General features: G+C 42.2%; 1 protein-coding gene across 1 annotated transcript in view; it reads left to right on the forward strand.

Moving 5' to 3' along the window:
- phf14 (PHD finger protein 14) overlaps positions 1-22,042 on the forward strand; it is a 43,144-nt gene that overhangs the window by 6,779 nt on the left and 14,323 nt on the right. Inside the window, exons 5-14 of the mRNA XM_030788487.1 lie at positions 4,811-4,970; positions 6,785-6,896; positions 7,803-7,940; positions 10,513-10,659; positions 10,895-11,165; positions 13,492-13,598; positions 15,048-15,143; positions 18,711-18,817; positions 19,300-19,431; positions 20,342-20,504. Of these exons, the coding sequence (XP_030644347.1) occupies positions 4,811-4,970; positions 6,785-6,896; positions 7,803-7,940; positions 10,513-10,659; positions 10,895-11,165; positions 13,492-13,598; positions 15,048-15,143; positions 18,711-18,817; positions 19,300-19,431; positions 20,342-20,504 (1,433 nt within the window). The remainder of the gene's footprint in view (positions 1-4,810; positions 4,971-6,784; positions 6,897-7,802; positions 7,941-10,512; positions 10,660-10,894; positions 11,166-13,491; positions 13,599-15,047; positions 15,144-18,710; positions 18,818-19,299; positions 19,432-20,341; positions 20,505-22,042) is intronic.

Genomic DNA, 22,042 nt, shown 5'->3' on the forward strand with positions numbered 1-22,042 from the left:
GTGTTGTCTGGTGAGGTGCCAGGAAGGCAGAGAGAAACAGAAAAGAGTTGGAAAGGAGGAAGAGGTGAGATTAGAGACAAGGCAGCTTTGACTGTATTTTTAAATGCACTCTCACGTCTGAGTCATTGCTCAACCCCCCTGCTTTCTCTCTCTCTTGAGGCCTCTACTTTTCAGATGGCTTCTCTCAGCAGAAAGACTATGTAAGTGAAGGTCCATCACAAATCAAAACCAAAAAAAAAAGAGGACAAGTCCCTTAGGCCTCAGAGCCTCCATCCATCTCTTTCTTTTTCTTTCCCTCTGACTGAATCGCTGACCACGGCAGAGACAACGCTTTTGATTAGCATCCAACCCTCAGTGGTCAGACGAGAGGACACCATTGACCACAGGGCCATTAAAGCTTTCTGTGAACCCACTATAAAGGCTAATCGGGACCATTCAGGATAATTATGACTCTTTTCGTGTGCCTCCAACTTGTTTGTTGGGTATGTCTTCAGTAGTTCATTAAAAATATGAAGTTTACTGGTTTTGTTGTTATGCTAGCCACTGTCATTCAAATAAACAGGGCTATTAAAACCATACTCCAATAAAAGGCATCAGATTGTCCATAAAAGTCCTTGTACTCATTGGAACACCAATTAACATGCTGGTGGTATTGATTTCACTGAAACCTTAATGAGATCTAGCCATAAAGTTAATTACTTTCCCAAACGAGCACGATTCACTTTGGTTGTTTATTTGCCTAAATGCATAATTTTTTGGGGAAAAAAAAAGATCTAGAAAGATTTATTAAAATTTATTTACTTGCATGTTGTTCATCATTAAATTTTCAATTAACACTTCTTGAAACTTTCATATCCTTTAACAAACTCTTTTTTTTTTCTTTTTTTAATTCCTCAGCTGTTTTTTTTTCTCCTCCACTTTTGCACAAATTAAGCACAAAATGAAGCATGTTGTTTTGCTTCTTAAACGAATAAAACAAATACTAACCGAATCCCACTTCACCGATTGTCTAGAGAGTTTCACGGGCCGACGACATCCTCCCGAACCGGCCTGTTATGTTTAGAGCGCAAAGTTTCGGTCCCCGTTACAGCATCTAAGCTTGTCACCCAGTTCAGTGCGTGTCTCGTCTTTAATGCGGTAGCATCACAGCTTGGGACGGCTGGAAGTATCTGGTCTTGTCACAGGAAGGAGGCCAATGAGCAACAGTACAAGTGTTGAATAGACAGCAGGCTTTGGTACATCTTTTGACTGAGTGATTGAGCGAAGTCCTGTAATAATAGCTTAGAATGGTTTCATTGGCTGCTACGTCCCTGTAGTAATAACCAGGTCTCTGCTCTGGAAGACAATCAGTTCTCTCAACACCTCTCTGTCTTTTGTTTTGGCATATTTATCTAGTTATGAAGTTCAATAAATTAAAAAAAAAAAAAATTGAGAAGCAATTTTTATTCCTCCTCCCCTTTTTTTGCGGTCTTTACAAAACATTTCTGCTTTGATAAAAAAAGTTTGATCCCTATCAGATGTCCATAAATGCTTAACCTCTGAGGTTGCTTGTCCTCTCAAAAGTCGTGCTCGAGTTAAGGAACAATGCTTGACGCAAGTATTAGATGATCTTCCTTAGATTGAAGAGCCCATGTTGATGTCTGTGCCAGTGCACCTGGTACACATCCCATCTAGCATTCTCCTCTCCCTTTTCCCTACAGCCAGGTAATTACTGAATTCATTTAGGTTAAGTGTCTCGCTCAAGGTTAAAACTGTGATTTTTCCCTTCTTACTATGGGAATTCATAATTCACCCACCAGGACTACTGTTCACTGCCTGGTATTTTATGTCTTTTTTTTCTTTTGCTGTTACCTCATTTGGGAACATTTTAAAATCATTTATAAAAGAAGTGAAACTGTATGACGTTAAGTGTCTTTTCTTCTATGTTTTTTTTTTTTTTTTTTGCAACATTTAAATCCAACTACGTGCTCTGAATCTTTACTTTATGGTTTGATAGATAGCACTTTCATGAAAGAACTTCACAAAAGCGTCTATATTCAGAGGGGGGAAAAAAGAAAAGAAAGAGAGAAAAAAAAAACTTGTCAGGATAGAGCACTGAATAACACCTATAATTGAAATGGATGTCTTTCTTCTGAATAAGACTTTTGAGATTCAAACTGAACTGTAAAATTAAAATGTTATCATGCCATGATGGAAGCTTGTTTTTGTTCTTGCTTTGTTTTGTTTGTCTTTTTTTTTTTTTTTCTTGCTCTCTCATCATAACGAGGAAATGATTTATTCCACGGATTGCTGGCTATGGAAATGAAGACTGTTCCGAGACGGATAGAGTTCCAGCGTTTGAAAGATCACCTCTCTGGTGTACTGTTGAGTTCTAACTTAACACTGCTGATTCATATTGAAGCAGCTGGCATTTAAAAGTGTGTGTGTGTGTGTGTGTGTGTATCTTACCCCCACACCCGCCCTAACACACATGCGCACACTCACATACACACACACACACACACACACACACCCTTCCCCTCATCATCTGAAACATTTTTTTCTTTCATTAATCCCATCTGTCTTGAAGATGGCCAGCTCCATCAGTCTTAATTGGTTTCATTCATGGAGTGCACAGCTCTTGATTTGGGTTTGTTGTTTGTTTTTCTCTCTCTGGTTTGTATGCTGATTTCACTACTGTCAGTACTCTTGAGTAGGCCCACTTAATCCCCCAATAGCGAGAGCATTTGGGGTGAAATTAAATTTGAAACAAGCTGAGTTTTTAATTCTTTTATTTAACTCCATTTACAACTTCACAGAAAGATGTAGCAGCGCTACATTACATAAATCTTCAGAATTCACGAATGTTTGTGGCTTTCCTTTTTTTTTTTTTCTGTTTCTTTGTTGTATATTTTTGGTCATACCTGAAAGTTAGTATTTATTTCATGTCTTCTCCAAATTTGCATTATTGAAGTATTTTGTTCTGATCTAAGCTTTACAAAATATCTGCTTTGCTGAGAAATTGTCAGTGACACTTTATATGAGCTAGTCTTTTAGGGGCATCAGTATTGTGACAGGAATTCACAGTAGGAAAAAGGAGCAGGGAATTCTCCACCTTTGCACTTTAACAAAGCTTGAAGAATTGACACTGGATGGAACGATTAGAAATCCTCAACATTATCGAAGAGAAAAATGACCCAGAGCTGTGTTTATACATTGTCATTGAAAATGTTTCCCCGTGTCAGTGGTGTCATGCCATATGTGTGAGACAACACCTGTTTTACATGGCCTTTACACAAACCTCATTACTTCTATGATCAAACACACACACACACACGTGCACACAGCCCTGCCTAATGCGTGAACTATATGTACGTAATCTGAACCTTTTGCCGTTGAATTGTGATTTTTACTTTAAAGCAGCCCTCTTGATTTTGTCAACATTCTTCCCGGTCTCTCTTTAACTGCCAAGCTCGTCATTTCTGACAAGGATAATCTTCACTTCGGGGATTATGAAGCTATCCTGTAGTCATCACTTTTTTTCAGCTTAGCTCATATTACCCAGCACCCCGTGGCTTAACGGTCCAGCTTTGTATCTCAGTTCAAAAGGAACATCGGAGATTTGCTCGACGGTTCAGCCGTAAGTCGGTTAAACTGGCACACAGATCGTTGGGAGCACCAGCTCCATGGTTCAAAGCCCAATCAGTATTAAGCGCCCAACTGTTGCCAGCAGTGTTCCGGTAATACCTTTCTTTAAGAAAATAAACGGCGAGCTGAGCCGCATGGGAGCTCTGGAGATGGAGCCTTGTGCCCTTCCAGTGCACCGCAGGGTGAGACATAGGGGAAAAAACGTCCCCCATTTGCCTGTGGAGTGGAAGGGAGCTGCCCATGCTGGTGATGCCCTATCAGATGGTTTTTTTCATTGTGTTCTTCCTTTGTTTTTGTTTTTGTTTCTTTTTTTTTGGGGGGGGGGGGGGGGGGGGGGGGGCTTTTTTAAATCTTATTCAAATTAATGTTGGAACTCACTATTTGAAGTGGTGCATTCTAGCTGTCCCTCTGTCTTATCTGTCTTGCCTGGTTTACATCAATATGTATTTCATTCATACGATCAAGGTCAGATCTTTTTATCATGTTCAAGATTCATATAATCATGGACATTTATTTGAATTTCCATGCACTGGCTAGCGCAAATTCTTTTAAAAAAAACAAAATGGAGAAACGAAATTGGGTGAAGAAGGCAAACACTGCTTTTCTCTTAGTCTTCTGTTCTCTGTGTGAATTCATTATGATGAGCATGCAAAACAGTGAAAGTTTTATTTGCTAGTCTCTTCATTACTCTGTCTGCCCGGAGGGAGGCCCGCTGAATTAGGAGCAAGAGCGTTATCTCCGAATTGGCAGGAATGAGCTGATTGCCACCCTCATTGGTGACATGGAGCACGTTTGCAGAGCGTAATGGCCAAGATGGAAACCGGATCAGTGCAGTAATTGTTTTGGCTACCCTGGAAAATGAAGAAGACAACATTAGTGTGCTCAGAGTCTTCAGCGTCACTGATATTAGAATTTGCTCCAGTGACCTCATTAGACTAGTTTGGTAGGCCTAAGGTTCTAAAAGTAAACGAAAATGACAAAAAGTTTGGAAATAGGCTAAGAAAAAGACGATGGTGTTTTCACATATGCATTAATGATTATCAATCAGAAGGTTTCTGTGTATGTATCTAATATAATTTTTTATGCCTTCATTATCTTTTCCAGGGACCCACTGTTGTTGTGCTATTGCTGTATTCTAAATGAAGGTTACTGATCATTTATTAGATATTATTTTCTGTTTCAGGTTGCTACGGTGTTGATGGTGAGAGTGACTCCATTATGAGCTCAGCCTCAGAGAACTCAACAGAACCGTGGTTCTGCGACGCCTGCAAGAACGGCGTCACGCCTAGTTGTGAGCTCTGCCCCAATCAGGATGGGATCTTTAAGGAGACAGACGCTGGGAGGTGGGATTTAACGTATTACTGTCATACGTTTTAGTTCTTGAGATACTCAGAGATACGTTATTCAGCCATAATGCATAACGCACCTCAGTTTCAACATTTGGATTTGGCTAAATGGGACATTTTCTGTTTCTTTCTTTGTTCATAAAACAATATCCAAGAGAATGGACAACCATCCAGTGTAAGAACTAGGGGATACATAAGGAAAGAGGGAAGGAGCAGGTATATGAACAAGAGGGACAAGAGGGGAGGGGGTTAGAGAGAGAGGGAGTGAGTGAGTAGCCTATGTTGTGTGAAGCAGGGAGAGTCAAGCCACGTTATCGCTGATAGTGCTCCTCAGCCTGCCTGCACCCGAATTTACTACTCCACTAGAGCATGAAAAACACAGCAAATTAAAGTGTGGAGCGGGAGCTCACCAGAGATGGATATCTTTATATTGGACTTTGGATTCTCTTCTCTCCAAGTCTGCATTTGAAATTATGTAGCACAAAATGGTCAAGTAGGAGTTCGTTTGAACCAACAACTGAAAAATTCGTTCTCTTAAAGTGGCAAATGTATGCTGTGGGTAGCACCACATACGGGTAACCGCTGATGTTAATGTTTCTTTATAGAGTGCTTGACCACCATTAGCTGCCCGAACAAACTTGGTGTCGCTTGGCATAGATTCTGTAAATGTCGAGAGAGATGAGACACTAGCTCTCCATGTCAAAATTATATAACTTAGCCTTGCACTGCTGATGGAAAATGCAATCTCAGGACCTGCTTCAGAGACCTCCATAAGTTATAACCAAGAGACAAAAAAAACGGTCATGACACAAGGTTTGCATGCTTAGCAAATCATTCTGTGGATACTCATGTCCTGTCAGTGGCAGTTGTGTCAACCTGGAAGAGACCACTCCCATCAGGACAGAAATGGTCGTCACTATTCACCCCGCTGTTTACTTCGTTCCTCTAACTAAAGCATGCCACAGTTACCTGAATCCTTTGCAGTAGGAAACTAGTACTGCAGCCTTTGGGTTTCCTTTGGACTCTGCCACGCGTATGTTTATCTGCTCTTTGAGAAGACAGTGAAGGATAACTCTGACCTTCTCCATTCCTCAGTCTACCACTGTCTCTTCATTTGCAAAAATATATATATATTTTTTTTAGGTGTACCTCATTTCCCAACAAATTGAACTTGATGAAATTGTCTGTTGAAGCCATGTATTGATATTTGCCGTGGGCTGATGTAGTATTGCATGTATGGTTTGTCTTTCACCTTAAATCAGTGCACTTACAGCACAGCACTGTTAAGGAGTGTCAGATTAACCCCAGTTCCTCATGAAACATCAGTAAGTTTAACAGTGAAGCCCCCGAGGTGTTAAAGCTGTACCGACAGTCAGCCCAGAGTCAGAGTGATCTCTTCCAGTATCCACGGTAACCAGAGTAATAGGGCCATCCCACCATCAGCATGATGCAGTGTTCATTGCTTAATTAACTCAAGAACCACACCTGCGTAGTAGCACCTGCTTTCACTATATTTTTCATCCCAATTTAATCAAGTGTTTTGCTTTATTTTGGCAATTACCTGGAGTTGTTTCATGCTGTTGTGTTGTCTTTTTGCCACATTTGAAATTTGTGCTGTATTCATTAATCTTTGTAAAATACTGCATGATTACTGAAACTCAAACACGGTCATGCATTTATCAGAATGCGTGAACATGCTGTTGTAGGAACCTTAACCAGGTGTTTGTGTTTGTCTTTGTTTGTCGGTTTGTTTGTTTATGTGTGTTTGTTTGTATGTGTGTGTGTGTGTGTCTTTGTGTATTTTCCATCAGGTGGGTTCATGTGGTGTGTGCGCTCTACGTCCCAGGAGTGGCATTCGGCGACATAGACAAGCTACGTCCTGTGACACTTACAGAGATGAACTATTCAAAGTATGGAGCTAAGGCAAGTGCCCATCCCATTCTACACATAATTATTGAATGTAAAATTGATCTTTTAGTGTAGTTTGAATCGAAGAATATTGCTAATGTGCTACCTGGCTGGGGTTAATTTTGGCAATGGATTGAGATGGGTCCATCATAAGTAGAGAATGGCATAACTTTAGCCATGGTAGTAGACACCAGCCATCTGATGTAGCTCTCAGAGGAATTTGTACTTTTCACAGTGCTGGTATGTTGGCATTTACTTCACCTGAGAACATTATGTGGTTCAGTAAGCCAGAAGAGAATCCATTTACTGTGAAGCAAATGACTTCAGGAGAACCTAAAAGACTTCCCTTAGTGGTTTGCGCTTTACATCTGAAAAGAAATTGCTCCTCAAAATGACTATTATTATTTTATCATTTTTAGCTCCAGTAATTGACACATTTTCAAATGGTGACCTCTTTCTTGGCCAGGTGCTGAACAAAAGGCCACATAATCTTTTTTTATTTTTTTTCAGTTTTCTTCCTTATCTCAAATTGTGATTATTTCTTTTGTTTTTTTGTTTTTTTTGCCCAATGTTCCACTTCTAAAGAAAAGTAAGCTTACAATTGTTCATGGTACCGTGTGAATCCTAAAAATGATGCTACCACTGTTCAAATGAGAGAAACTTGTGTACAGCCTGTTGGGTTTTTAAGTTCTGAGAAAAGCAAGAGAGGAGTGCGTGAAATATCTTTCCAAAGTTAAATAATTCAAAAAATGCTTCATTGCGTCTTGTCACTGAAATATTAAATGGCAATCATACATTGTACTTAAAATGCTAGGTTGCCTTCATCTCAAGGTACAGCTTTGAGCTTTCGGCTTTGTTCGTTGTACCCAGCGCGGTTTAGCTTATCTCAAGCTCTGTCTGATCGTGATGTTTGATTTACAGGAGTGTAGTTTCTGCGAGGACCCCCGCTTTGCCCGGACCGGAGTGTGCATCAGCTGTGATGCAGGCATGTGCCGCTCCTATTTCCACGTGACGTGTGCACAGCGGGAGGGGCTTCTGTCTGAAGCTGCTGCGGAGGAGGTGAGTGGAAGACTGAAGTCACATGACCATTGCTAGTTCCCTCAATTCACTTTACAACCATCTGGTCCGAATAATAAGGTTTCATCCATTAACACAATCAGTCACAGTGTAAATTGCTATACAGGTTTGCAGAGTGAGCATATGCAGATAACAGGCATATGCAGATAATTAAAGGAAACACCCATGTGGTCTTCATAAGGTCTTGGGTCATCACATGACGTCAGTGCAGATTTACTGCTCCTTAGCATAGATTCTTCAAGCGTCTGTGACATCTCAAGAAATTCCATAATTTGTTGTTTCATTCATGTTCTAGGAAAGTTCAGATACGTTACAAGTTGGGTAAGATCTGTTGACTAAGATGGTCACGGTCTATGGTTTACCTTATTGTTCCACATCAAATGATACACCAAATTATTCAGCATCCTGTAGGTGGGTGCATTGTTGTCCTGGAAAAGGCCACTCCCATCAGGGTAGAATTTCTCCACATACTGTGGAGTTTTTTTGCATTGTTACACCCCTAACTTTCAATATACTGTGTATTCCTCCTTTACTCGAATGTTTCCTTTATTTTGGTAGTTACCTATAAAGTGGTATATACATAGTTGACAGTTCAAGTGACAATATTGGCTGATTTGAAATAGTTCTGTGTTTAGGCTTTAATGCCTAAGGGTTAGTAAAAAACAAAAATTGATTCACAGTTCTTATGTGGTTTATGTAGGAATGATTACTTTTAAGTATAAATTGGATGTTACCGCACCCAAGTGCTTTGTGTACTTTTTTTTTTTTTTTTAATCTTCAAGATAGAACAGTCAAACGATTTCCTTAGTACTCATAATCTCCCTAGTAAAGTATCTCAGTCTACCTACTTATTTGCTTAGTGAACCTCAGAATGGTGCGTCGGAGTTCCTCCTTTTTGTTGATCAGTTATAAAGACATTTCCCTACACTGCTGTCTTATAAGGTAGTCTGGGTGAAGCAGCGCTCACTCTGTAAGTGGTGGTGGTCGTGGTAATAAAACAGCACTAAGCTGCTTTGAGTCCCAGCCCGTCTCTCATTCTCTCCTGATGCAGGCACGCTCACGCTCCGCCACAGCTGCCCACTCCAGCAGAGGATGCTGGGATAAATCACACGCCGATGCTGGGCTGTGGGGTATTAAAATTTATGCCAGACTGAAGATCCTTGGACAGGCAGTGGCTGTCAGCCACAGTGGGCTCTGTTCTGTCTGCTCAGTAAAGAAGTGATGATAACAAGTCTTAGAACTTCTTAGCGTGTGGACTTCCACCAGAGTCCAGTCCAGCCCTACCTGCGGTTGCTGTTTTTTTTTTTTTTCTTCTTTCCAAGAAGTCATTTAAGACCCCCCCCCCCTTCCAAACAGAAACAGCGTAGACATAATAAAAGACTCTTATGATGGTTGGTAGAGGTCCAAGTCTAGCGTAAAGAGTTCCTAAAGAAGGACTTTGTCAATCTGATTGGTGTGACTCATCAGCAGCTCACGTATGTGTCGTGCGTCGCTGAGCCTCGCGCCATAAAGGCAGCGGTCTGTGCTGATAAACACTGTGTCTAAAAGTGCCTACTCACAGCAATCCACTTAATCCAGTCAGCTGTGCAAAGGGCCTGGTATCTACAGGTGAGTGTGCTGATAGCATCCAGCGAGACACCTTAAGCCTAAATGATTCTGTGGGCCCCGGCAACCGTAAAATGGTACGGCTTCTCGGAGCCCCGAGGGACAGGGCAAAGGGAAGGGTAGAGGGAGTCGGGGGGGGGGTGAGTACGAGGAGGAAAGGCTGCACTATCGTCTAATGGACGGTCCAAGGAAATGCGAAGACAACTGATAGAGTTTTGCACTGCATCTCTAAACTTCGCAACCCCGCGGAGCGCAATTTCCGAGAAAAAAAAAAAAAAGCGGGAGTGCGTCGGCTTGCCTGGATTCCTGGAATGATGTTAAAATGTGCCTCTCTCTCTCTCAATTCTCTCTTGTTACCTTTAACTACTGTTCTTTCTCTTACTGTAGTGTTTTTGTCCATTAAGAACCTTTAAAAAGGAAGCAGGGGGTACAGGCTTGTTGGAGCCAAAAATCTGTCACAGTTATCAGAGAACACAGCTACCATGGGGCCATAAAAGCCCTAAGCTTGGGACATTATTACCACAGTATATAGGATGGGTCGCCCTGACTCACAGCAGATATTTCAATATCCAGACATAATGAAACTATATATTAGAATTATCAGACATAGGGCAGACAAAGACAACATAAAATGAAAATTGGAGAAATATACCTTTCCCTTATTTCTTTTGAGTGTTTCTGTTGTCAAGTGAGAATTTAATTTACATTGCATAGCAGTTGCATTCGTAGTCATGCCCTTTTCATGTGTGTGTGTGTTTTGTTTTTTTTTTTCTGCCCAAGCTAATGTGTGTTTTTAAGCTACACCCTTCATGCTATGATTATCTTTAACCTCTCTCCAACCTTAAATCAATCAGCTCTACAAGAGGACACCCTTAAGGAAGAAACCTGTCTCAATTTTGTGTCAGCTGAAAGTACATTTTAAGTCATAATTGTCTCCCTGTTTTCTCAGGACATTGCTGACCCGTTCTTTGCCTACTGTAAGCAACATGCCGATCGCTTTGACAGAAAGTGGAAGAGGAAAAATTACCTGGCCCTTCAGTCCTACTGTAAAGTGTCTCTGCATGAGAGAGAGAAGCAACTCACGCCCGAAGCCCAAGTCAGTCTAATTTCACACCACAGCATTCAGCATTCAATAGGTTAACACCTGTGTGTGAATCTCTGATACTGTCTGTTCCTAACACAGTTATCAAAGGTTCTGTTTTTGTATGTGACTAGTTTGTAACATCTGTGCTCACACATAATGTTGTTATGTTCACTGCGTTTGAGTGTGTGTTTTTTGTTAAAATCTTTTATTTAGCGGTGTGTGTTTGCGTGTCTTTGGACTCCCCTAGGCCCGGATCACGACGCGGCTGCAGCAGTACCGGGCCAAGGCGGAGCTGTCCCGGAACACACGGCCACAGGCGTGGGTACCACGCGAGAAACTACCGAGACCCCTCACCTCCAGCGCGTCCGCCATCCGCAAACTGATGCGCAAAGCCGAGCTGATGGGTATCAGCACGGACATCTTCCCAGTGGACACGTCCGACACCAGTGCCAGCGTGGACGGACGCAGGAAACACAAGCAGCCCGCCCTCACCGCCGACTTTGTCAACTACTACCTGGGTATGCGACACACACATCGACAAAGAACAGCAGCAAGTCTGTTAACAAAGATTATTTTTCAGTTCTGTTAACTGTATTAACCATAAGCCGTAGAGTAACATTAGTCAAACAAGTAACCTCCAGAATATAAGAAACAGGATCAGAGTGTCCAAACACTAGAACCTTCAGACCTTTATCTTTGCCTGTTACTGCCAGTCAGTGGCCAAGGGCAAGCAGCAGACATCTGATGTGTTTTCAGCAGCCTTAATAGCTGTTTCTCCTATGATTTGTGTTATCATACTTCTACATGTCTTGGAATGAAAGCACCACAATTGAGTGCATTTAAGTTTGTTTTCATTTGGAGATTGGCGTCCGATAGCATGTGTTGACATGAATGAATCTGGAATACAAAGCATTAAATGAATGAAGTGAATAGAGCCAACACTGATCACTCGTGCAAATCTGTACAATAAGAAGGTATAATAAGAAGTCGATAAGGGGATCTGTATTTTTAGCACACTTTCACACATCAGACTCTCTCTTTCACTCCTTCACAGCCATCCATCTCTGTGTTGCACAAGAAAGCTTTTTTTTTTTTTTTTGTACTCTGGCTGGTTTAGGTTGAGTATGTTTTGTAGGGCCCGCTCTGTATGTCAGAATGGTAGATCAAACCAGTCAACCTGCTGCATCGTTGCTGTATTGCTCTGCCCGAACTCTCCCAGTGGTTGCATCTCACCATAGCAAATTGCTCTGTAATTTCATTTGAGGGTGTTTTTTTTTTTTGTGGGGTTTTTTTGTTTGTTTCTTTTTGTCTTTTTTTGCTACGATGTGAGCTCAAGGAGTCTTAGACCCAGGTTGTTGCCTCAAAGTCAGATAAACTCCACACATCAGCATCCTCATCTTCAATTTCAGTGTCTGACCCTCCGTCAGACTCTCATCCAGATTCCGCAGGATCTTTAATCCTGCCATAACATCAGCATGCTGTGTGCATCTTGCTCTTGTGAGGCATTGTCACATTGTTGAGTGATTATGAATCACATCATCCCTGAGGTAAACTATATACCAGTGAATAGCCCACCCCACAGTTTTTTTATTCACATTCAGAAAGCCAACAAAGCACAATTTAATTCAAAATGTTTGAGAAAAAGAGAGAGTTAGGAATTTGCGTATGAATGGCATGTTTCCGGTGGATCCAAGGGAGAAAAGAGCGTGTTTCACACTCGCGTAGCAATGCTGATATGTGGATTTGGCAAGAGTAGGGCATACTTACGATGAGAAACACCAACTTTTCTCTGCTGCGATTTCTAAATCCCTGATATTTGTCTCTGTGAAGTCCTTTACATATTGTTTTTGTTTAAACAGACTGTTTGTGCCCTTGGCTGATATTTATAGTCTGAGCTGTTTCTGAGCTGCCTCTCTGTTTTGGCCATGCATCTCAAAATCAGGGTCAAGGATTGTTCACTTTTGACTGCAGTTGAGCACAGTTAATCTCTCTCCATTAGACCTCCACGCCATCACCATACCGTCTTCCTTATGAAACATCAGCAAGATTAATGCCGACCATCTCTGAAGCCCCAAACCAGCCAAACCTGCACCAGCAATCACCTATTTCAGAGTCACTGAGATTTCTCTTTCTCTGTCTAGCCACGATAGCCAAACTAATGGGCAACTGGTGCTTCCCAGCCTTTAGACACACAACCTCAAACACGGTGCCATCTGGCTGTGAATATATTCTCTATCTTTCATTCCTTCAAGTGTGTGCTTCATTTTGTCATCTGAACTGAGATGGTCAAGCTCATCTTAGTTTTTGATCTGATTGGTGTTGATCTGTGTCAACACAATGGACTTTCTCAGCATTTATCCATAACTGTTTGTCTTAGACACATAGAGATTCAATCCCTTCATAATCCCCTTGCCTTTTTATCCTCACATTTTCTGTCCAAAGTATGAAAACATCCCAACTTTTTCAGAGTTAGTGTACGACCTGTCTTTTAACAATAATCTAGTATCAAAGTGCTGATATGCGGCATGAGACAGTGCACGCTAGACAAGCGTAATATCCAGTCTGTAGCTTTGAAGAAATGTGTTCTCTTTCTGTAAATGAGAAATGTTCAGAGCAGATGTGGTGAGCTAGTGTAGCAGTAACCTTGAGACCACAGTCCATTAGGTCCCAGCAGGAGGTCTGTACTCCATCAGAGCTCTCTCTCTCTCTCTCTCTCTCTCTCATTCACAGTCACATGCATACATATACACACGTATATTATGCCTTTTGATGTATATAGAAAGCCATCAAAGGGTTAAAACAAAAAAAATTATCTTTTTTTTTTTTTTGCCCATTATCATTCAGAGCGTAACATGAAGATGATTCAGATACAGGACAACATATCTGAGCAGAAGAACCTCAAAGACAAGCTGGAGAGCGAACAGGAGAAACTACACGTGGAGTACAAAAAGGTGAGTGACACGCGCACGTCTCCAAACGCTAAGAGTGTCGTCAAGGTGATTAAAGAAGACTCTTAGAATCTCTTTGTCTCTTCTTATTTTCCACTTCAGGAGAAATTCACATGAGTGTGTAAAAACAGTGACAAACTGTCAAATCAACAGCCCCGCCGTTATTCCCGCATTCCGAGGAGAGATCAGAACGTATTCGAACTCATCATCGCGCACTTATTAAACATTCCCGACTTCTTCCCTCACACTCAAAAGGTTTTTTTTTTTTTTTTTTTTTTTAATGTAACCCGTAACGTAATGTAACCTGTAAATCGGCTTTTTAAAATGACATTTTTCTTAAGGACACTTTGCGCGGTGCATTTACGCCCGACGCTGGCGGACTGGAAAAGGGTACCTGGAGCACGCGTTCTGAAGGTTCAAGGGGAGCCTCACCTCAAGAGCATCTTGGAGAGCCCTCTGTTCCTTTTTTTTACAGAAATAACACCAATCATTCTATACATTTACCGCAATTTTTTATTTACCCACACCACTCAAATCGGCTTTTAGCCAAGCCGCAAAGAAACTCGCTACCTGGAAGGATAATGGCGTTAATAGAACATAATAGCTAAGCCTCGCACCCGCTCCCGCGTGCTTTTCTTCCCCACTCCGTTTCTCCCTCTGCCTTCTTCCTTCACTCGCGTCCCTGAAACACCAAGAAGGGAATGAAAAAGAGGAGTGAAAGTCAGGAGAGTTAATGTTGCGTGGCGTCTTCCTTTGCGGTGCATATTAAGTGGTATTAATGGGGTGTGTGTTGCTAATTGCGCCGCTTGACTTGCAAGTTCCTAAATATCACATTTACTTCTCAAACAGTATTTGACACTAGACTATTCCCGAACATTGCGCTAGATAAGTTTGAGGAGGGAGCAGCGGGTCTGAACTGATTCTAGATGTTGGCGTTAGCACTCCCTGTGCACACATTCATCTTCTCAGACATCAGAGATAAGGCGCGCTGTCAGAATGAGCCGTTCTCTTCTTTAGATTCATATTCAAGTATTACCTTTAGCTCTCCGCTCCTCCCTCTCATCACGCTATCTGTCATACGCCTGCATCTTATCTGCACTCTGGAGTTTAAAGTGGCTTTCTTTGACAGAATTACCTCAACTGTGTTTGGAGAATGCATATGTTTATTTATGGTGTGTGTGTGTGTGTGTGTGTGTGTGTGTCTGTGTTAGAGATGACTGAAGAAGTGTATAACGTCATTCTCGGTTATTTCAGTGGGTATTGTTATTATCTTAGCCTTGCACTGATATGGGTATTTACCGCATGATTCGGCGAGGTTCCTTTTAAACCGGGGTTTGTTTGAGTCTTATGTACGCTCGCGTGTGTATGTGTGTGTATGTTAATAAGCAGATGTGCCCAGCTTGTCCTTGTCTTATCTTATCTGGTGTCGGCCTCCTGTTTTATCTGCCACAGCTGTGTGAGTCTCTGGAAGACCTGCAGAATGTCAATGGGCTGCTGAGGAGCGAGGGCCAAGCCATGTGGAGTCTGATGGGGGGGATCCTTGGACAGGTATTGGACCTCACACGTCGTCCCTCTCCTTTCTCTGTCCGTCCCCTGCCGCCCTTTCCTCTATATCGGTCCTCGGCTGGACATGAGGAGATTCCCTGTGCAGATCAAAAGCCTGTTACATACAGGAACAGAATCCAATGCACCAAATTAACATTCTCTACCCATGAAAGTGTATTCGTTTTCAATAACCATGGAAGGTTAACCAATATTTAAGAATCCATTGCACCAAATTAACATTCTCTACCCATGAAAGGGTATTCGTTTTCAACAACCATGGAAGGTTAACCAATATTTAAGAATCCAATGCACCAAATTAACATTCTCTACCCATGAAAGGGTATTCGTTTTCAACAACCATGGAAGGTTAACCAATATTTACTTTCAAGACACGGTCCTGTTGGACCCCAAGAACTGAAATTGTGGTGTATTCACAGCTTTAAGTTCAGAACCAGATTCAGTGGATCTGTCATTGCATGCAGGTGTATACAATGTGTTTTGGAGAGGGTGAAAAGGGAAGAAAAAAGCCACTGGAATTCCCTGCCTTTTCCAAGGTAATGAGTTGTGATTGAGAGAAATCCAGATTGTAGGCAGCACTCTACGGGGTGCTGGCATTAGAGTAATTCTCCCCAGCATAATGGCTCTCGTGTTGGTGAAATTCTTTCATTTGCGCTAACTGATTGACCTGTCATCGGCCATGCACTCATCCTTGACTCCCTACCTAAAAGCCATTCACTCCCTCCTCCCCCCTCACTATGGCAACTGTGTCGCCAAGGTGCGTCGCCATGGGTGACGGTTATTTAATGAGTGCAAAATGTGAAAGTCTGAAATGTTCTGTGCAACCTCTGATTTTGTTTAAATAACAGTGTGCACTCAGAATGCCATTTCAAAAGATATGCTCCAAGACTTAGCATTATAGGAAAGAGGCAATGGAAATCATATTGATGCATGAAAACCTATAGTCTAAGAATTTGAGGGTTATTTACAGTATAGACCACAAGTCAGACTCGTAAAGAAAATATGTGCAAAGTCCTAGCAGCCGATTCAGTCGGAAAATCCCAAAACCAGCCGCAGTTTGTCTCACTGTTTAACCTCATCTCCACGGAGTTCCTAAGCCTGTGCCTTTTAAAGCACTCAGTGTCTGTTCCACTCATTCCTAAAGCACACAGGGACTTTTAATAGACGTATTAACCCAACTGAAGTGTATGAAGGAGACAAGCAAGTCAGTGTCTGAGAAAGACAGAGGTGGGGCTTTTGAAAGCAGCTGGTGCTTTTAATGCAGAAGAGCTGCGTTTTCCCCACTGTGAAGAGGTGAGAATGAGAACAGAGGCAAAGTGGCTGCAGAAGCATCACAGCACAGACACACACACACACACACACACACACACACACGCACGCGCGCGCTAGCTCACCGAGGGGCTTGTCAGTAAGGAGGCATCATCACGTGTCGGTGTTTTGTCACCTCGTTATTCAAGATGAGACTCACAGAGGCAGCGGAGTTGATCGAAAAGGTTCCTCACAGGGAATGTTAGGATGAGGAGCAGACACCTTTAGACACCTGGACTCCCTGGGCCTATCGCTGTCAGAAACTCTTAAAACACACTAAACGCTGTTCTGTGGAGTCACACGAGTGCTGGCCCCTTCTGCCACAGTTAGCAAAAACACGTAGCCTGTAGCACGTACTCTTCCTTAGCGAATAGCTTATAACGGACTTTGAAAAAAAGAAAAAAAAAATGCCCGTGGATAGTGCTGATGTATGGTAGAATGTCCATATGGACAAACGTTAAAAGAATGGAATGCACTTTGGTAAGTTCAGTGAGACATATACAGACATATACACACTTGGTGAACAAAGGCTGATGAAGACTTGTTCTTTCCTTTTGTCATGTCACGTTTATCACTCTTACGTCATTTAGTCGGTTACTGAAAAGAACACAAGGCTTTGATAGATTACGAAGGCCGGTGGTTTTGAAACCAATCGAATCTGAGCTTTAGTCTGCTCACTTCTTTAAAACTTCATTTGTGTCCAATAAATGGCTAACTGACTAACAGAGCGCGTAAGCTGTTTAATTAAAAATATCTCTTTAAATGTTCCCACTCGGCAGATAAATGGTGTAATAATGAAGTGAGGGGATAGAAAGCGGCAGGCGGAGGTCTGGAAGGAGAGTGTCAGTGAATCCGCAATGATGGCCATAAATCATGCAATTAGAAAATGTGAGGGTTTAAGTAGCAACATCAGTCAAAGCGCCGTGCGCCTTTGTGTCATCTATCTGCTACATTTTCATTCCCTATCAGTCATTGGCGTCTGTACATTACCCTGAAATTATTGATGTCCTGAACAGAAGTCCACATTCCTCATGTCACCCCAGAGAGAAGCAGAGTTTGCGATGGAACACCTCAAGGGGAAGCGCATTAGCTCCAAAAGTGAAATGAAAGTGTCTCGAAAAAGTCCCAGAAGCCAAACGCCCACTGGCGCCAGGCCCAGTCAGCTCTGAGTCACATTAATGACATACTGTTAAACTCAACTTCAGGAATCTGCGACGGTTAAATAAAGCTCAGTTTTGTTTTGTGGGGTTTTTTTTTTTTTTTGTCAAATTTAACTTGTGACACTTCAATATATTGTTATCTGGTGAGAAACTTTTGGATTTTTTTTTTTTTTTTGGAAAGTTTTTTCCCTCTCCAGAATTTCAGTTAGAAGTATCGACGTGGCGAAACATCACCGTCGACTCCAGAGATGTAACTGCCTCCCCCACATGGGATGCAGTGAGCAATCATGCAGCCCCTTCCTTGGGTGCTTCTGGGATCTCCGAAGGCCCCGCAAGGTGGCAAAGCCCGTCTGCCGCCTACAGCAAAGCCACCAGATGGCTGTCCGCCTGTCCGCTCTCTGTATTTTTAGCTAAGACCTTTTTCGGGCTTTTTTTTTTTTCCCCATTTGCTCAAATCCAACTGAAAATCCAAATCTGTGGAGATTTTGGAGACTCTGTGATAATGACCGCAGAGGATCACAGGTCCACAGTTTGGCATCTCCTCCAACCGATCCCAACCGTCTTCCCCCCCCCCCACCCCCGGCCCTCGGTGACGTGGAGAAAGACTGTCGCCATGGGCACGCTCTGCAAGACCAGATTAGACGTCTGCCTGCGTGTTGCTGGGGCGGCAGACCCCGGGAGATCGTTTTTCTAATTAACCCAGAAAGCACCAGTGCAGCAGAGATGCAGGGGAAAAAAAAAAAACAAAAAAACCAAATAATAAACATCAGCAAAGAAAAGCAGACAAGCTCCTCACTCCCTCATCACCACTCAGCCATTAGCGACTCCCTTCGCCGCTCCCCGCACCTCACCGCACCTCAGGAAAGAAAAGTTACGGATGAAAGCAGTATTCCTGTCACACATTTTGGGACGACGTCGTCCCAGTATGCACGATAAACCGGTACTAGCTGGATTTAAGCAGTTAAGTGAACAAAAAGAGGGAATGCTAAAATGATTTGTATGATTAAATCTTTCTCTTACGCGTCTGCCTGATGTTTTAGTGTGACATGTTCATGAACAGGGTGTGATTACTGTGCTCTGACAGAAACTAAACTCTCCTGCCGTGCTGAAAGCTCCTAAAGAGAGAAAGCCCAGCAAAAAAGAGGGAGGAACACCAGGGAAGTCTTCCAGCCTCCCAGCTGTCCTCTACAGGTGAGCCTGTCATTTCACCTGAGCTCACAAAGCACTCAGTGCACAGACACACACACACACAAAAAGAAGAGAGAGACACGTTGATAGGTTCACTCTGTTCATTGACAAACCTGTAGCCAGAGTATGAACTGCCTGTTGACCAAGTGCCGGAGTATCAACCGCCTGTTTCAGCATTAGTAAGATGTACAGTTTGCTTTAATGATAACACACTTGTTTGGTTCAGCCTGCTCTCTTCAGCGCTGTTGTTTAGTTATTTTTTCTCGCTGAATAAAATTCATGAAAATGTCTTGATTTACTTCATAACTGAATTGAACCCTTAGTTTAGTGTGGACCCTTCTGAGTTGTGAGACGTTTAACTGTGTAATTGGGCCCGCTCTGTTCGTCATAGAGTATGTTACCCTCTTAGTTTCATCATGTTACCCTGTGATGAGTATAGTGTGTGGGCTTAGTGATGCTCTAATGTGGATGTATTGTGTGCGCAGTTGTGGAATCTGTAAAAAGAACCAGGACCAGCATCTTCTGCTGCTGTGTGACACATGTAAGCTTCACTACCATTTGGGCTGCCTGGACCCACCTCTGACGCGCATGCCCAAGAAAACCAAGAACAGTTACTGGTGAGAGAGATGGCAAAGGGGATAATGAGAAAGATATGCACATTATATTTATATATATATTAATATATATTATATATTAATATAATATATATAATATATATATATATATTATATTAAATTTTATAAAAAATGATTCTATGCTGCCTGCTTCACTGCCCTGTTTTCTTTTTACAAAAAGTAGAAAGATCTCAAGTTGTGATATTTTGTAATTATGTGGTTATTATTGAAGAATGAAAGGGTAGATCACACAATGTCCTTTTATCCATCTCCATAGAAACAAAATGCCATTTTGGCCAACCACTTTTGCCACCAATAAAAGTAAGAGTGTGTATGTGCGTGCGTGCGTGCGTGCGAGAGAGAGAAAGAGAGAGAGTAAGTGCGTGCACCTGTATACATGTGTGTGTTTGCTTATTTGTGTGGGTGAACCCAGTGCTGATTCAAGTCATTCATTTAATCCAGGAATAAGAAGGCATGATGCTGTTCTGCTCTGTTGGATGAAAATTAAAAAGCATTTGAGAGATAAAATTGTGTTAGGGCCAAGTCATATCTAATTACTGGTATCCGCATGCAGTGGAACATTTATTCTAAAGCACAAATACTGAGGATCATAACGCTTTTGCCTTTACTGGAAATGTGCATTGAAAGTTCAAAACCTCCGGTACTGACTATTTTTATGTGACACTTAGCCAATGGCACTTTTGCAAATTAGTATGGCTTTGATGGAAAACATTGACAAGGATCTTAAAAGCATCTTTTTTATCTTGGAAGATTTTTCTAGATCGTGAAATCAATAAAGCTGAATAAGAGAGACTGAAAACTAACCCTTTAAATCTTCTCTTTCTCTTTCTCTTTTTCTCTCTCCCTCTCTCCCCCTCTCTTTCTCTCTCTCTCCCCCCCCCCCCCTTCCAAGGCAATGTTCTGAGTGTGACCAGGCCAGCAGTGATGAAGCCGACATCGCCATGGAGACGCTGCCAGATGGCACCAAGAGGTCCAGGAGGCAGATCAAGGGGCCAATCAAATTTATCCCTCAAGACATGTCGCCAGAGCCTAAAAAGCTTCAAGTTAGATCCACAGTAAGTGAAAGAGGCAGACGGATACTGTGTGCTATGTTTGATGTTGTGTTTTTAACAGATTTATCATTTTAGTAAGTTTCAGTGCTGGTAGAAGATTCAACCTTAAGCAGATGTCTTGCAGCCTCTCAGAATTACTTTCAGTGATTGAACCCAAACCTCAATTAAAATCACTCTTTGTCAATTGGTGGTTAATTGACTGATTGCTCCAGAGATGTAGAAGTAAATTGACCCTGCACTCAGCTGAAGTCTCTGAAGAGCCGTGAAGGGTTATCAGAGAATCATGCAAGGTCACCGAAAATTTCTATTTCATTAAGTAAATTTCACACGGAAGATTCTCGCAAATCATTAAACACAAACAGTCCTGTTGAGCCTGTTTTCCATATTTTCTAAAAATCACATAGACTTATCCGGATCACGTAACCCGACAGTTTAAGTGTTGGTTTAGCCAGTTTAACCGGCAGCCAAGCGCTTAGACAATAAAAAAAAAAAAAAAGAGAAAACAACTCTTTGTTGGAGGAGTACAGCTTCTGGTCCAAAGTCGTCCCGCAGCCTTGTGTTTAAACCTTGTGTTTAATCCCCTATTGACTAGTAAAGCTTATGTGCATATAACCTTTGGCTGTACAAGCTTCCTGCGGTGGTTTGTGTGTGTGTGTGTGTGTGTGTGTGTGTGTGTGTGTGTGTGTGTGTGTGTGTGTGTGTGTGTGTGAGTGTGTGTGAGTGTGTGTGTGTGTGAGAGTGAGTAAGTAAGCGAGTGTGTGTAACGTTCCCTCTACGAGCCCTCCGCAGACTCAAGATAGGAGCCGTCTGTCAGCCTCTCTATGGCTTTCACTTATCACTGTCCACCATACTCTGATCCTCAGATACGGCCCTGCCAGCCTGGCTCCCTCAAGGAAGACAAAAGATACCAATCGCAGAAAAGACAAGCTCTCCAGCCCTCTTTCCTTTTTTTTTTTCTTTTTCCTCCCTTTGTTTTTAAGCGCTGTTAATAGCCCATCTCACTTCCCTTCCCTTTCTAAAAGGAAGTGGAAAGACTGAGAGACTGTTGTGCTCTGGGCGCCCTCTCTGATAACCTGAAAGCAGCTTTCACTTTTGGCCCCAAAAAAAAAAAAAAAAAGAAAGAAAAATGATAAAGAGAGGACGCTGGCTGGTTGAAGCTTTTTTTTTTTTTTTTTGAAGGGTTTTTTTTTTTTTTTTTTCCTGGAGTTTGTTGGTTTGTCTATGTTTTGTTTGCTTGTGCCCGTCAGAGAGGGTCAGGTTGAGAGGAGCTTTGGCTGTGCCAATCAGGGTTAATGTGTTTTCCTGTTAGTCTCTGAGATGTGTGGCCATAAGTGTCGCAAAGGCCTCGGCGGATGGATTAAGAGGGCTTTCTGTCAGGCTCACACACACATGCACACACACACACACACAAACAAACACACACGCACATACACACACTTGCCCCGAGTAAGGCACTTCAGTGCAGTGTTTATCTTCAAATGCACACTGCAGCACAGCAGCGACTGAAAGGAGGCTCGCTTTGCATTTTTAATACCTTTAAC

This window comes from Chanos chanos, chromosome 12, assembly GCF_902362185.1.
Source record: "Chanos chanos chromosome 12, fChaCha1.1, whole genome shotgun sequence".
NCBI classification, from domain to species: domain Eukaryota; kingdom Metazoa; phylum Chordata; class Actinopteri; order Gonorynchiformes; family Chanidae; genus Chanos; species Chanos chanos.